The sequence below is a fragment of the Amblyraja radiata genome, chromosome 4, assembly GCF_010909765.2.
Source record: "Amblyraja radiata isolate CabotCenter1 chromosome 4, sAmbRad1.1.pri, whole genome shotgun sequence".
Taxonomy (NCBI): domain Eukaryota; kingdom Metazoa; phylum Chordata; class Chondrichthyes; order Rajiformes; family Rajidae; genus Amblyraja; species Amblyraja radiata.
In genome coordinates, this window is record NC_045959.1 from 83,675,853 (window position 1) to 83,692,696 (window position 16,844).

At 44.1% G+C, this 16,844-nt stretch overlaps 1 protein-coding gene across 1 annotated transcript in view; it reads left to right on the plus strand.

Moving 5' to 3' along the window:
* lama1 (laminin subunit alpha 1) overlaps nucleotides 1-16,844 on the plus strand; it is a 295,280-nt gene that overhangs the window by 232,610 nt on the left and 45,826 nt on the right. Inside the window, exons 47-51 of the mRNA XM_033019870.1 lie at nucleotides 1,399-1,555; nucleotides 2,288-2,412; nucleotides 3,611-3,761; nucleotides 13,122-13,266; nucleotides 15,619-15,760. Coding sequence (XP_032875761.1) covers nucleotides 1,399-1,555; nucleotides 2,288-2,412; nucleotides 3,611-3,761; nucleotides 13,122-13,266; nucleotides 15,619-15,760 — 720 coding nt within the window. The remainder of the gene's footprint in view (nucleotides 1-1,398; nucleotides 1,556-2,287; nucleotides 2,413-3,610; nucleotides 3,762-13,121; nucleotides 13,267-15,618; nucleotides 15,761-16,844) is intronic.

The following is a 16,844-nucleotide window of genomic DNA, read 5'->3' on the forward strand; positions in this document are numbered from 1 at the left end:
GGCGGCACGCACACCCCCATCCACATTAACGGGACGGAGGTGGAACGTGTTTCCAGCTTCAGGTTCCTGGGGGTCGACATCTCCGATGACCTCTCTTGGACCCACAATACCTCAACTCTGGTCAAGAAGGCTCACCAGCGTCTCTTCTTCCTGAGGAGACTGAAGAAGGTCCATCTGTCTCCTCAGATTCTGGTGAACTTCTACCGCTGCACCATCGAGAGCATCCTTACCAACTGTATCACAGTATGGTATGGCAACTGCTCTGTCTCCGTCCGGAAAGCACTGCAGAGGGTGGTGAAAATTGCCCAACGCATCACCGGTTCCTCACTCCCCTCCATTGAGTCTGTCCAAAGCAAGCGTTGTCTGCGAAGGGCGCTCAGCATCGTCAAGGACTGCTCTCACCCCAACCACAGTTTGTTTACCCTCCTACCATCCGGGAGGCACCTACCCCCCCCCCCCCCCCACCCCCCCCCCCCCCCCCCCCCTCCCCTCCCCCGGACACTCCTTCCGCAAGGAAAAATAATAATTGCACTACTATGACTGTATGCACGTAATATATTTATTTATTGCTCATATTCTATGTCGCTCTTCTAGGGAGATGCTAACTGCATTTCGTTGTTTCTGTACTGTACACTGCACAATGACAATAAAATCTGAATCTGATCAGACCAGAATGCCCCTTAGGGTGTGTTTGTATTCAATTAGGCCACAGCTGCTCTGCATCTCCCTCTTCTGCTTCCTAATTCTTGATGCCCCCGTCAGTGGAAATCATAAACCTCCGCCCTCAGTTTCAATGCAACTCTAGGCCCTGAAACATGTGCCCTCCCATGGCAAGTAAAGTGGCACATGATCATGGCAGTGTCAAAACTTCAGGTAAATTCTCTGGCCTGAACTGTCCTGGTGTAAAATTCCACCCTGCATATAATATACCTTTTAATACCTTTCATGGTGTATTGTGCGCTGCTTCATAGGATGATGAAAACAAATCCATTTAGTTTAGTTTAGTTTAGAGATACAGCGCGTAAACAGGCCATTCGGCCCACCGAATCTGTGCTGGCTAACAATCCCCGTACACCAGCACTATCCTACACACTAGGGACAATTTACAATCTTTACTGAAGCCAATTAACCTACAAACCTGTCTGTCTTTGGAGCGTGGGAGGAAACCAGAGCACCCAAAGAAAACCCTCGCAGTCACGGGGAAACCTGTCCAAACTCCATACAGACAGACCCATAGTCTGGATCAAACGCGATTCTCTGGTGCTGTAAGGCAGCAACTCTACCGCTGTGCCACTGTGCATTTCTCTGCAAAGAGTAAACATATGGTGCTGGTCGCATGGAGCTGTAATAATCCTATCACATCCACTCAATAAATTGCACATTGTATTTAAATAATAGGTTTGGACGTATGGGTACTCTCTCTGTTCAAGAAATTGGATCCTCGACTTCAGATAAGCAGGCCATAAAAAAAGCAACATCTCCTGGGATTTCCACTGTACTGGATGTGAATAATTCCACCCTGGTTTTTGTCGGTGGCCTCTCCAAGAAAGTGAAGGTCAGTTATAATATGGAAGCTCTTCTAATCGTTTTTTCCTTCAACCTTCAATGCATGGTCCTTCATTTGTCCAAAAAAGAATCTCACGTTACCTTGGTACGTGTGATAAGAAAAGGAACCATTGAGGTGCACCATAAATAACAGGTTGCATCACAGCTTGGTTTAGGAACAGCTCTGCCCAAGACCACAATAAATTGCAGAGTTACAGATGTTGCCCAGTCCACCACACAGACCAGATTCCCCACCATTGACTGACTCTGTCTACAAGTCATGCTGGCCCTGAAAAGCAGCCAACATAATCAAAGATGTCGCATCCCGGTCATTCCTCCTTCTCCCTGCTCCCATCAGGCAAAAGGTACAGAAGCTTGAAAACGCGCAGCATCAGAGTCAGGAACAGCTTTGTCCCATCTGTTATCAGGTTTCTGAACTGTTTTCCATAAGCGAAGTGCTGTCCAGTTCACCTCTACCCCATTGCAACCAGTGGACTTTGTCTAGGAAATTATTGCTCTACAATGCTGAGAACTATATTCTGTGCTCTGTATCTTTCCCTTTGCTTTGCCTAGTGTACATGAGTTTGACGATTATATTTTTGTATAGTATTATCTGATCTGATTGGAGAGCATGCGAAACACACGTACACGTCAGTACACGTGAGACTAATAAACATAAACCTAAACCTTCTCTTGCATCCACTTCATTGCCTTACAATAACTCCATTCCATTTGTGTGCAGAAAGCACCAGCGGTGAGGGTTACGCATTTTAAAGGATGTATGGGGGAGGCGTTTCTTGATGGAAAGTCTATCGGCTTGTGGAACTATCGAGAACGAGAAGGGAAATGCAGTGGATGTTTTGCAAGGTAAAACTAATCGTTCTCCCAGGTTTGATAACGTTATCTTAATTTTTGTTTTAACAAATTTTGCTCTCCACAAATTGGTTGATGAGACATGGGGGAATTAAATGTGCTTACTTGGGGGAATCGTTACAACAGAACCAGTGGCCAAGGAAGTGTACTTTGTGGTGTCTAAGGATGCTTGAATCAACACCCGTTGTAAAAGTTACCATTTCTCACACTGCTCACTCAATGGCTTTTTGCTTTGTGAGCTTGCCACAAAGAATTACTTGGCAATTATGTAACAATGTCCAGGCTCTCATAACCCTCCAACCTTTCAAGTAATTTAACCTCAGCACAAAACCACTTTGCACTTTGTACGAAGATTGCACTACGTACCACTATGGCGTACACCAAGGGTGGGGAACCTGCGGCCTTCTAGGCCATTAAGTGCGGCCTTTTGAATTGATCCAAATTTTGTAGAACAAATCCTTTCATTTTTATTTAAGAAGGAACTGCAGATGCTGGAAAATCGAAGGTAGACAAAAATGCTGGAGAAACTCAGCAGGTGAGGCAGCATCTATGGAGCGAAGGAAATAAGTGACGTTGCGGGTCGAGACCCTTCTTCAGGTCTGAAGAAGGGTCTCGACCCAAAACATCACCTATTTCCTTCGCACCATAGATGCTGCCTCACCCACTGAGTTTCTCCAGCATTTTTGTCTACCTTTTATTTTTATTAATATGTTTTTGTTGGTTTTTTATTATTTTTATTTTAATCTTAAAATGAACGTATTTAAAATACCAAGGAGTAAAAGAAGATTCAACAAAATAATCCTCCCCGACTGACGGCCACAATTAAAACATTATTAAGTCATGAGGGCTATTTTAACAAAATAATGTACATTTTGAAGTATATCTAATTGAAGTTTCTTAGATTACAGCTAACTACAGAATAACATAACTTCATGACATTCCAACATGAAAAGGTTCCCCACCCCTGGCATACACTATCATGGTCTGGTTACCTCATATGACTGATCATTTACTGTATATTGATTTGTTACGTAGTTGCATTTAGTGCTGCAGCGAGTAAGAAGTTCATTGTTTTGGATCCAGTGCATGAGACAATTAAACATTCTTGAATTTTTGACTTGTGGCTCTTGATATTAGGTGAGCGGAGAGGGGGGGAGATTATTTGAGGATAAACATTGTGTGTCTTCTGCAGATCCCAAAATGAAGATATTGCCTTCCACTTTGACGGCAGTGGCTACTCAGCTGTTGATAAAATATTACGCTCCACATCAACTCAATTGGTGATGCACTTCAGCACATTCTCACCAAATGGCCTGCTCCTATACCTGACTTCAAATGGCACTGTAAGTGTGTTTGTGTCTGCTTAGATGACTTAATCGGTAGCTGTGCTCATTGTTGTACTTGTAAAGTTCAAAGTATCTGAAAAATAATTCCATTTATTTCCTCTACTAGCTATGAATTGTCAAAATATCAAACATCCATTGATTAATATAACACAGACAAACTTTTTGTACATTTTTATTACTACTGGAGAGACAGTTGATGGCACGGAAAAACGGGGTTAGCACCCCAGTCTGTGTCTTTGTGAGAAAAGCACCCAATAAAGCTAATGAACCACCGTGGCCTAAAAATCCATCAGGCGAGAATGAAATGCTCGGAGAAGGAGAAAGAGGTGCAGCGCACAGGCCTTGAACCTGGTGAGATGCAGGAGGAGCCCGGCCAGGACTCACCCCACAGAGCCCAGTCCCTCCACGCACTAGAATCTCCCAACCCCTGCAGAGTAATTATTAAGAGGGCTGATCCGTGGGCGGTTGCTGCTGGGACTCAAATCGGGGCCTGATCAACCCCGGCTGGGTCGCCTGGGCGAGGGTGTCTGATGATGTGAGACCCGAAACACCCGATGATCCCAGATCACATCACTGAGGATGTGTCCCAGCGCATCCAGAAGATGTATATTTTTCCCTCTTTGGGAGCAACTGCAGCGGCATCACTGGCAGAGCTGCTGCCTCAAAATCTCTCTGTATCGTTTTTAATCTTGGCCTCAGGTGCTGTCCCTGTGAGTTTGCACATTCTCCCTGTGATCATGTGGGATTCCCCCGACTTGAAATTTCCTCCTCATCCCAAAGACGTGCTGGTTGCTTAAGTGGCGACTGAAATTATTCTTTAGAAGTGTTAAGAAATAAAATCAGAGGTGCTCATTGGTCAAGTGAGAGAAAATAACCTGAAGGGCTTGGCTAAAGGGAGATATGAGGAAGCATTGGCCCAAAGGGGTGCACTGCTGAGAGCTGGAATGCTCCTGAAGGGCCGAATAGTCACTTGTCTAATAGTAAGTGAATTAAACGTATTCCATCCCAGCCAGGTGAAGAAGCTTGATGTAATTTAACACTTATTTTTCATGCTTGCTCATACACTACTTAATTGATACGATAAACACAACACAGTACATTATTAGTAAAATAAATAGGACTTCAAAAGTTCATTTTTTATTTCCATTGTTGCCATAAAGCTTTTGAGAAGCTGGTTAAATGTTTTTTTTAAAATGCAGGAAAGATTGTTCTTAACATTTGACTTCCCTAAAAGGAGGGAGCAAAGAGCTCCTCATTCCAGGAAGGATGGGGGAAGCTTCAGAGAGGGCACATAAGTGGTTTAATAGAATGCTGCCTGTATTAGGGAGTAGTAGCTAAAAAGACAGGTTGGACAGACATATTATTTTTTATGGCATGCCAGAGGTTGAAGGGAGACCTGGCAGGTGTATAAAGTTATGTAGGCATAGATAGTCGAGACAATCAGAGCCTTTCCCCCAGACTAGAGGGCATAGCTTTATGGTGAGAGGGACAAAGTTTAAAGGAGACTAGACCAAGGGTTAGGGTTAGGGCTCGCAGCTCGTGGAAAACAGTGCCCCTGCGCGTGGAAAATTCTGCGCAGCTGGCCGCAAGGAGCAGAGGCATTATGATGTCATCCAGCTCGCTTCAGCACGTTAACTTCAAAAAAGATCTCAGATTGGTGATCAATTTTAGTAAAAAATAATGAACCAAATTTTCAGATGAGGTGGTTTTCGACATCATGAGGTAAATCTCTACCGGAGATATATGTTAAAAATGTCACCATTAGTGCGTTGGTTTTTCGAGAAGATGTGATTCACAAGCGAACAAACAAAAGGTCAGATCAGAATTTTATAGGTATACTAGACTAAGTGGGACCCGTTGGGTCCCATGTTCACATGGGAGGGCTGGTCCCCCGACGCAATATTCCACCTCTCCACCAATTCCAAAATTGGTGGCCAGTAGGGGGGCTTTCTGGAGTGCTGGTATGGGTTCTTGGGGTGGCAGCTCAGTCCCTCAAGCCTGATCTGCTGGCAGCTCACTCACGGCTGGTGGGCTGGCAGTTGACTCATGACTATTCCTTGAAATTCCTTTTCAAGCAGGCAAGGCCACCGAATTCAAGTGCAGTTTCCAACCACTTCAAGCAGGGTGCAAGGCCACCGAATTCAAGTGCAGTTTCCAACCACTTCAAGCAGGGTGCAAGGCCACTGAATTCAAGTGCTGTTTCATACCACTTCAAGCTGGATCCAAGGCCACCAAATTCAAGTGCAGTTTCATTCCATTTCAAGCAGGGTGCAAGGCCACCAAATTCAAATGCAGCTTCATACCATTTCATGCAGAATGCAATGCCGCCAAATTCAAGTGCTGTTTCATACCACTTCAAGCTGGATCCAAGGCCACCAAATTCAAGTGCAGTTTCATTCCATTTCAAGCAGGGTGCAAGGCCACCAAATTCAAATGCAGCTTCATACCATTTCATGCAGGGTGAAACCACCATAAAACCACACAAAATACCAAACTCACACTTCAGTAGACATTCAGTGTGTTCAGTTGATTCACAGCTCAGACAGTCGTGACCTCTCCCTCCCCCATCATGCAGAGACTGAGCCACACCCACACTTCCATTTGCAGTAAGTAGTGCCTTTCAACTTCAAGCCACAATTTGCAGTAAGTAGTAATAATAATAATAATACATTTTATTTAATGGGCGCCTTTCAGACATCTCAAGGACACCTTACATAGTAATCGGAATAAAAACATATAATCGGAATAGAACAAGTAAAAAAGACATCACAGAGAAACAAATTAAAAACAGAATTCAATCCAAAAACAGAAAATCAAAAACACAGTGTGAAGAGAGAGCAGCGGCAGCCAAAGCGCGCCAGCGTCCACGCTCTCTTCACGGCAGCTATCTTGGACACAGACCTACAGGACTACAATTAGACAAAAAAAAAATCATCCTCCCACAGTGGATAGCACTGTGGAGGAAGGCACAATGTCCAGTCCCCACCCCATGTTCACCCCAAAGTCAGGCCTATTGAGGCCACCGCAATTGCCTCTACGGAGGCCCGATGTCCCTGGCCGTTCTCACCGGGTGGTCTTGCCCCGGCATCGGGAGAGTCCTTTCGGCGGCTGGGCCACCTGGAACGGCCGCTTCCTGGTTGGAGCCCGCGGCTGCCGAAGCCGACAAGGCCGCGCCGGCTTGGAGCTCCCAGGCTCCCAATGATAAAGTCGGCGCCGCCTCTCCGCACTGCCGCCTCTCCGCTCCGCAGACCCGCAGCCCGGAGATGTTGCTCTCGGCGGTCCAGCTCGCCAGAGCTCCAGCGCGGCGACCCAGGCAAGGCATCGCCCGCTCCACTCCAGCGCTCCAACGCTGTGCCGCCGCCGAGGCAGAGGTGCTGGGCAGTCCCCGCCAGGAAACGGCGCTCCAAGCCCGCAGGTAGGCCACGAGGACGGGTCGACGGGCAGCCCGGAGAAAAGGCTGCCACACCGACCAGGTAGGGACCTAGAAATAAAGTTACACCTACCCCCCACATTAAAAGACCATATCCCCTACAAACAAAAAAACAGGATTCACTAAAAACTATAAAAAAAACGAATTTAAAACGGACGGCTGCTGGCTAGCAGCCGTTCACCAAGATGGCTCCTCCTCCAGTAGTGCCTTTCAACTTCAAGCCAATGCACCCACGCCCCCATTTGCAGTAAGTAATGCCTTTTAACTTCAAGCCATTGCACCCAAGCCACCATTTGCAGTAAGTAGTGCCTTTCAACTTCAAGCCACACCCAAGCCATCATTTGCAGGAAGTAGTGCCTTTCAACTTCAAGTCAAAGCTCCCAAGCCACCATTTGCAGTAAAAGTAGTGCCTTTCAACTTCAAGCAAAAGCAACCGCCACCATTTGCAGTAAGTAGTGCCTTTCAACTTCATGCCACCATTTGCAGTAAGTGGTGTCTTTCAACTTCAAGCCACACCCAAGCCACCATTTGCAGTAAGTAGTGCCTTTCAACTTCAAGCCAAAGCAACTGAGCCACCATTTGCAGTAATAGTGCCTTTCAACTTCAAGCCAAAGCTCCCAAGCCACCATTTGCAGTTAGTGCCTTTCAACTTCAAACCAAAGCTCCCAAGCCACCATTTGCAGTAAGTAGTGCTTTCAACTTCAAGCCAAAGCACCCAAACCACCATTTGCAGTAAGTAGTGCCTTTCAACTACATGCCACCATTTGCAGTAAGTAATGCCTTTCAACTTCAAGCCATTGCACCCAAGCCACCATTTGCAGTAAGTACTGCCTTTCAACTGCAAGCCAAAGCTCCCAAGCCACCATTTGCAGTAAGTAGTGCCTTTCAATTTCAAGCCACAACTTGCAGTAAGTAGTGCCTTTCAACTTCAAGCCAATGCACCCACGCCCCAATTTGCAGTAAGTAATGCCTTTTAACTTCAAGCCATTGCACCCAAGCCACCATTTGCAGTAAGTAGTGCCTTTCAACTTCAAACCACACCCAAGCCATCATTTGCAGGAAGTAGTGCCTTTCAACTTCATGCCACCATTTGCATTAAGTGGTGTCTTTCAACTTCAAGCCACACCCAAGCCATCATTTGCAGGAAGTAGTGCCTTTCAACTTCAAGCCAAAGCAACCAAGTCACCATTTGTAGTAATAGTGCCTTTCAACCTCAAGCCAAAGCAACCAAGTCACCATTTGTAGTAATAGTGCCTTTCAACCTCAAGCCAAAGCTCCCAAGCCACCATTTGCAGTAAGTAGTGCCTTTCAACTTCATGCCACCATTTGCAGTAAGTAGTGCCTTTCAATTTCAAGCCACACCCAAGCCACCATTTGCAGTAAGAAGTGCCTTTCAACTTCAAGTCAAAGCTCCCAAGCCACCATTTGCAGTAAGTAGTGCATTTCAATTTCAAGCCAAAGCACCCAAGCCACCATTTGCAGTAAGTAATGCCTTTTAACTTCGCCAAAGCACCCAAACAACCATTTGCAGGCAGTGCCTTTTTACTTCAAACAAACCATATTTTCATTTTCAAACCACATTAAGGGGACTCACAGTTATGTAGACATTTGTTCAGTGTTATTCAGAGCTCAGAGAGACGTGACCCTTGGCTTCATCCATATTGAAGAGACTGAGTGAAGCACACCACTTCCTGGTTTTATAGTCCCTCCCCCTCCCTCCAGCAGGGGCAGCAGAGAGAATGGTGAATTTTTTAAAAACATTAATATATCTCTGATTTGTCATCGTTGGGAAAAATCCTCTGCTCCTTTAAGGCGGAGGGGGGTTTTGAGTGAGGTGGCCAAAAATGACGGCCGTAGGTGGCGGCGTTCTGTCGGAAATCGCAGCACAGTGGGCCAAAAGCGGTCAAGATCAGAGTTTTAGTAATATTTTAGTAATATATAGAAGATAGATGTGATCTTACACAGGGTGTTGGGTGCCTGGAATCTGCTGCTGGTGGTGGCAGGTACTATAGTGGTGTTTAAGAGTCTTTTAGGTAGGCACATGGCCATGCAGGGAAATGAGAGATTTGGATCACGTGCAGAGAAAAAAGTTTAGTTCAGCGTGAAGAAGGATCCCAACCCCAAATGTCACCCATCCAGAGATGCTGCCTGACCCGCTGACATACTCCTGGACATTGTGAGTATCTTTGGTATAAACCAGCTTCTGCAGTTCTTGTTTTCTACATCTGGAGATTAGTTTACCTTGGCATCATGTTCAGCACAGATGTTGTGGACTGAAGAGCCTGTTCCTGTGCTGTGTTCTGTGATATAATTATGTTCATAGCCAATATCTCCCCCCCCCCACCATCAAATATAAATCTGATTGCCTGAAAATGGCTCTGTTTTGTTATCATCTTATATCTCTGGCAAAATGCCCTATGGCAGGACAATTGCACGGTAACAGTTTGTCCTTGAAAGTCAGTCATCTCCAAGGAAGCTTTGACACCATGCCATCATGAAACAGAACAGTCTATTTCTGACATGAGCACTCCTCAGCCACAAGAGTGTTATCCCGCTCTGAAACTGCTGTTGAAACCTGACTGATTCAAAGGAAGATTAAAGCGTACAGTTGTTTGCTAACAGACAAACACGAAACAAATCATCAATGCTGCATCACTGTGTGCCATCTCACTCTGGAGTGCAAGATCCTACTGCTGCTTTCATCATGAAGTCTGTATACTATCACAGTGTTAGTTTAAGCATGGCCACTTATGATCCTCTATCAGAAGCCCATTCCATGTCAGTTCCCCGTCATTGGATATTCCCTTGCAATTGAAATCCTTATCTGTCTGTAAAACATCAGAAAGATGAAACTTTCAAATCGATTTTTTTTTTTTGCTTTTTATTTTGAAACCAAACAGCTGCCCGAGGCTATATTTCCCTGATGGGTAAGTTCATTTTCTGAGAAGCTGGGTAGGTTTGTTCTTGGCAGAGTGAATAATCGGAATTGTGCCCTGTTTTATGATTTATTATTTATCAGCTTCCTTTTCTGATCCTTGCATAAAAAAGTAAATAAAGCCACACAGTTAGTAACAGAAAAAAGGGCCAGAGCCACAGATGTATCTCGTTAAGTCATCATTCTTTCAATGGATAACATTCTCTGCTGCATCAGTACATGTGTCCAAGTCCCAGTTCACTCTCTCAAGCACAGAGTTCTTGGCTGAGATATTAGTGCAGTGCAGGGGGAATACACCAGTGTTGAAAAGGTTGCCTTTAAGAATGTAATAGAAACATAAGTAGGAGAAGATCTTACAACACCATTCAGTAAGATAGTGACCTCTCTCATCTTTGGCCTCAACCCCATTTTTTTACTCAGTACCTCCATTTTCAGAAGATTTATCCAGCAAAGTTTTAAATGTATTAAATGCATCGGCATTCACTACTTTCAAAGAAGAGCTAGCTTTATCTCAATTTATCTCGATTATCTAGAATCGTAGAGATGCTGGCGCACGGAATGTAGCCTGTTTGATCCATTGAGTCAATCTCGTCATTTACATTCCCCTGCTCCTTCCCCATGGTTCAGCAACTCATTCTCATGCCACATAAAACATAGAAACATAGAAAATAGGTGCAGGACTAGGCCATTCGGCCCTTCGAGCCTGCACCGCCATTCAATATGATCATGGCTGATCATCCAACTCAGTATCCTGTACCTGACCTCTCCATACCCCCTATCCCTTTAGCCACAAGGGCCACATCTAACTCCCTCTTAAATATAGCCAATGAAGTGGCCTCAACTACCTTCTGTGGCAGAGAATTCCAGAGATTCACCACTCTCTGTGTGAAATTTTTTTTTCTCATCTCGGTCCTAAAAGATTTCCCCCTTATCCTTAAACTGTGGCCCCTTGTTCTGGACTTCCCCAACATCGGGAACAATCTTCCTGCATCTAGCCTGTCCAACCCCTTAAGAATGTTGTAAGTTTCTATAAGATCCCCCCTCAATCTTCTAAATTCTAGCGAGTACAAGCCGAGTCTATCCAGTCTTTCTTCATATGAAAGTCCTGACATCCCAGGAATCAGTCTGGTGAACCTTCTCTGTACTCCCTCTATGGCAGGAATGTCTTCCCTCAGATTTGGAGACCAAAACTGTACGCAATACTCCAGGTGTGGTCTCACCAAGTACAACTGTAAAACAATACAATTGTGGAATTCTCTGCAACAGAAGGCAGTGGAGGCCAATTCACTGGATATATTGAAGAGAGAGTTAGATATAGCTCTCAGGGCTCTCAAGGGATATGGGGAGAAAGCAGGAATGGGGTACTGATTTTGGATGATCAGCCATGATCATATTGAATGACTCGAAGGGTCAAATGGCCTACCCTGCACCTAATTTTTTTCTATGTTTACACCACAGGAACAGACACTTGGCTACCATGTCTGTGCCGAACATGATGCCTAGTTAAACTAATCCCTTCTGCCTGCACATGCTCCATATCCCTCCAGTCCTTGCTGATCCACGTGCCTATTAAAAACCCTCTTAAAAGCCACCATCATGGATTAGGAATATGATGGACAGAGCACGCCTTGAAGAAATGAGACTCCAACTAATAGATAAATATGACCAATTCTTAAGGAGTTGGTCTCCTTTCATCGACTTTTTGGAATCATGTGATGCAGCGGTACTGTAAAGATTGCTGATTTCAGTTCATGCCGTGGATAGATCTACATCTCCGAATAAAGATTTGAAAATGTTATCTTTTAAGGGGCCTTCTCTCCTATTTCTACTTTCCACTTTTTCTTTTTTTATATACACACTTCACGTTTTTCTATTCTCTACCATCTATTTTTCCTCTTTTTCCCCTTTCCATTGTTTTCTTTTTCTTGTCTTGCTTACTTCCTTTTCAAAACATAAAACTAGAGGTTGTACATAGAATGGATTACGGTATGACATAGTTGGCACCTAAAATTAGGTTCCACTGTATTGTTTTGTATTGTATTAACTTCTAATAAAATAAACAAAACATAAATTTAAAAAAATAATTTAAAAATTAAAAAAAAGCCACCATCATGTCTGCATCCATCACCACCCCTAGCTAGGAGTGTATTCCAGTCATCCACCACTATGTGTGAAAATAAAACTTGCACAACACATCTCTTTTAAACTCTGGCCCTTTCACTTAAAGCTATGTCTTCTAGTCTTGAACATTTCCACCCTGGGAGAAAGGTTCTGACTGTCTACCCTATCTATGCCTCTCATGATTTTATACCATTCCATCCGGCCTCCCCTCAACCTCTCAAGCTCAAGAGAAAATAATCCAGGTTTGCCCAACCTCTCTTTTTAACTTGTACCCTCTAATCCAGGCAGCATATATAAACTATTCTGCATCCTCTACAAAGCCTCCACATCCTTCCTGGAATGGGAAGACCAAAACTGCGTGTCTTTCCAATTCCTTTTGAAGCCACTGCTGGATTCTGTTTCCGCCTTCACCACAGGCAGTGAATTCCAGATCAGAACCACACTCTACATAAAGCTTTTCCTCACAGATTCCTCGAAACTTTTGTGCAACGTTTTAACTCTACGCCCCCAGTCATTAAATCATCCATGAGTGAGAACAGCTTTCTTATTCTGCCATTCCTATCCAAACCAGACATGATCCTTTATACACTCATCGAACTTCCTCTTGGATTTTTGGGTTGCAAGATGAAGAAGTTGTTTAATTCTTTTTCGCTGCTATTTGATTGCCATATTTCCCACATGACAACAGTGAAAACACTTCACGAGCAATAACACATTTTGCAACTTCCCAGGACTGTCAAAGGTACTATTCATGTGTACGTTCCGTTAACCAAATTCAGGTTCCAATAATAATGAAAATTGTTGACTGATGATTCACTGCTTTGCTATAAATATTGAGCTGATGCCCCTGCTATTGATTATCTTTTACCAGAGAGACTTCCTAGCGGTAGAGATGGCAGAAGGGAAAGTACGGGTGACCTTTGACCTCGGTTCCGGAGTTCTGGCCCTCATGTCCAAGAAACGATACAACAACGGAACTTGGTTCAAAATTGCATTTCAACGTAACCGCAAACTTGGTAAGACTGCCAGGCAATGAGCCATTCCCCCATTCTTTCTCTTCATTGCAGGGTTAATTAACATTTGAAAGAATGTGTTATATTTAGGGATGCAGTGTACTGAACTTAAAGACCTGAGCAAGGCTTTCTAGATCTCCCGGTGATAACCATTTTACCTCCTTCCATTCCTATTCTGACCTTCCTTTTCTGGTTCTTCTCCATTGCCAGAGTAAAGCCACAAACAAACTGGAGGAACAGCTCCTCTTATTCCGCTTGGGTAACTTACAACCCGACAGTATGACCATTGAATTTTCCTATTTTCGTTAATTAGAAACACAGTCTTCCCCCCCACCCCTTCCCCAGTCTTTCCCCACCCTTCATTCCTTCTCCCAACTCCCCCCTGTGCCCCACCTGAACTCGCACCCATCTCTCCCCTTTCCCCTCCCCTTCCACCTGCATTCCTTCCTCGAGCTTTACAATTTGCAATCCTTTTGTCTCAAATCTTCTGTCTTTTCATCTTTTCATCTTTGCCCAACCATCTGTCTGTCCTCCCCATCCTTGCCCATATCCACCATGATCTGCCAAGCTTTGTCCTCCTCTTCCTATCTTCCAGGATAACCCCCCCCCCCCCCCCATCCCACGTAATCAATATGAAGCATGGTCCTGATTCAAAGATCACCTATCCATGTTCTCCAGAGATGCTGCCTGACCCACAGCATTACTCCAGCACTTTGTGTCTTATTTTGAATGAATGAATGATACTTTATTATCACAATTGACATGTCACAGTGAAAGTCTTTGTTTTGCATACCATACACAAAGTATACAGGGTCGCCAGGTATAGGGTGTTGACAAAGCCATTTACTCAAGGGATGAGCCAGGTTGGGTCCATTACCCATTTTAAACCATACCATCAGTCAGTGGAGAATAATATGCCTCACCTGGCTTTAACTGGTCCCTCCTCTTTTCCAGCTTATCCCGCTCCCCTCCCTCCCTTCCTCTACAACCAGTCTAATGAAGAGGCCCCGATCCAAAATGTCACCTGTCCATGTCTTCCAGAGATGCTGCCTGACCCGCTGAGTCACTCCAGCACTTTGGGTTTTTTTTTCTATAAACCAGGATCGCATTTCCCACAGTTTCTCCATTAAAACCTGCCTGACTTTTGTTGTTGCTGGAGCACCTTGTCCAGTAGAGAAATAGTGGTGACACAAGAAACTGCCAATCCCGGAATCTTGAGCAAAACACAGCACGCTGGAGGAACTCGGCAGGTCAGCCAGCCTCTGTAGAGGGAATGGATGTGACATTTCGGGTCGGGACCCTTCATCGGGCTGATTCTGACTGGGAAGTAGTGGTTTTCGGTAAATACAATCCTTGCCTCTAACACCCACACATCATCAATGAACACAAGATAACTTTTCTCTCTTCAGAATGTAAATATGGCACACTCCCAGAGAGCACATTGATAATTGACCTTTATGCCTGTTACATTTCAGAAATCAGTTAATCTTTTCCCGAGTAACCCTATCCATGTTCTAGCCCAGACATTAATATGTGCAAGATATCCAGCCACGAACAACGTTATAACAGTTGTCAACTGATGGCCATATTTCCCAAGAGGGATCACTGCTATGTTGAGCACACCAGTGACTAGCTTCTGTTTTCACTTCTTGTTACATAGGGAGAAGTTGTTGCATGTTGAATACCACTCCCACTGCAATCAGGCACCAACATAGACGTCTCCTGCCTTTCTCACTTGCTCCACCCATTCAAACTCCTCTCACCTGTATCCACCTATCACTTGCCAGGCTTAGTCCCACCTTGCCACCTCTCTCCCAGCTTTCCCCTCTCTACTACAATCAGTCTGAAGAAGGGTCCTGACCAGAAACGTCTCCTGTCTATTTCCTGCTCAGATGCTGCCCGACCTGCTGTTTTGCTCAAGATGCCAGCATCTGCAGTTCCTTGTGTCTCCACAGGCACAAACAAATATTACTAGAACTTGGTGAGTCAGCCAGCATCTGTGGAGGGAAATGGATAGCGACGTGAAGAAGGGTCCCAACCCAGAACGTTATCTGTCTATTTCCCTCCATAGAGGGATATGGGCCAAACGCAGGTAGGTGGGACTACTGTCAATGGTGCATGTTGGTTGGCAAAGGCAGGTTTGGCTGAAGGGCCTGTTTCCGCACTGTATGACTATGACTCAATGAGATGCTGCCTGAATATATGAATTCCTCCAACAGTTTGCTTTTTCTTCTTAAGATTCCCCTATCTGCAGTTTGGTGCATCTTCCTCTAGCACAAACATAGACCTTTTTTTTGCTCTGTGGCAACTTGTCACCAGAAACATTTCAAAAAAGTAACTGTATGAATTTTGTAGGTGTGTTAGCTGTCATGAACCCTTTTAATTCAACGGACCGAGAAACCATACAAGGAGAATCGCCTGGAACCGCTTCAGATCTCAATCGTGGGCATAAAGATCCAATATACATTGGTGGACTACCTCGTTCCAGAAGTTACAGGTATTTAACGTGTTAGCAGCCAAGATTGCTCTACCAATTCAAGTCTCGCTGTATATAACAAGATATGGCACTGCAAACTTCCAGTAACTACAGCTTTGTTGTTTTGATCCTGTATCAAATGTAACTAACCTGGCTGCTTTACACTGTGGTTTAAGTTAATTCCAATTATATGGAAACCCATACCTCCAGATTCAGGAACAATTTCTGACCAGCTGTGATAAGGTAACTGACTCTCATCAGCTAGCAAGGATCCTCCCATCTACCATGTTGGACCTTTGAATCTTCTTTAATCTGACTTCAACATTATATCTTCCCACTAAAAATTATACTCTTTAGCTTTTATCTTTGCACTGTGGGCGGCTTGATTGTACTCGTGCATAGTCTTTTTTGACTGGATAGCACGCAGACAAAAGTGTTTCACTGTATTTCAGTACAGCTTGGGTTAAAATTAGCAAGCCTTCACCATCTTCTCTTAGTTAGTACCATCAGTTTCTGTCTGATCAGACTTTCTTGGTGTCCACCCTCTAGTAGATATTCCCATTATCTGCTGCATCCAATTATCTTCTCTGCAATTTAGAATGTATCCCATTTCTAAGTCTGATGAAAGGTCATGGACCTGAAATAGTAACTTTGCATCTCTTTCCACAGATGCTGCCTAACTTGCGAAGTTTCTCCAACAGTTTCTGTTATTATTTACGATTTACAATACTGCATTTTTACACTTTTTGATTAATGTTCGAGTTCTGGCATGATTACCTTCTCATTTTTATTCATATTAAAGATGTATAAAAGTCTGCAACTTGATATTTTTTATCCTGAACTTACTAAATCTCAACAATGGAGGAAGTGTTTCAACCATATTAATTTTTCAATATCATCTTATTGGGTGCAAGCTAGGAAAAATTCATCCAACTGTTCACCCCCCCCATAAACTATTTACAATCCATCCTCCTTCATTAGTGGAGCAATATTGTTGGCCTTGGTGATGAGCTTTCTGCACCATAAATAAAATTAACATGTTCAACCTCTTACCATAAAAATAGCAATAGCTTTAAATACTCAGCAGGTCCGACAGCATCTGTGG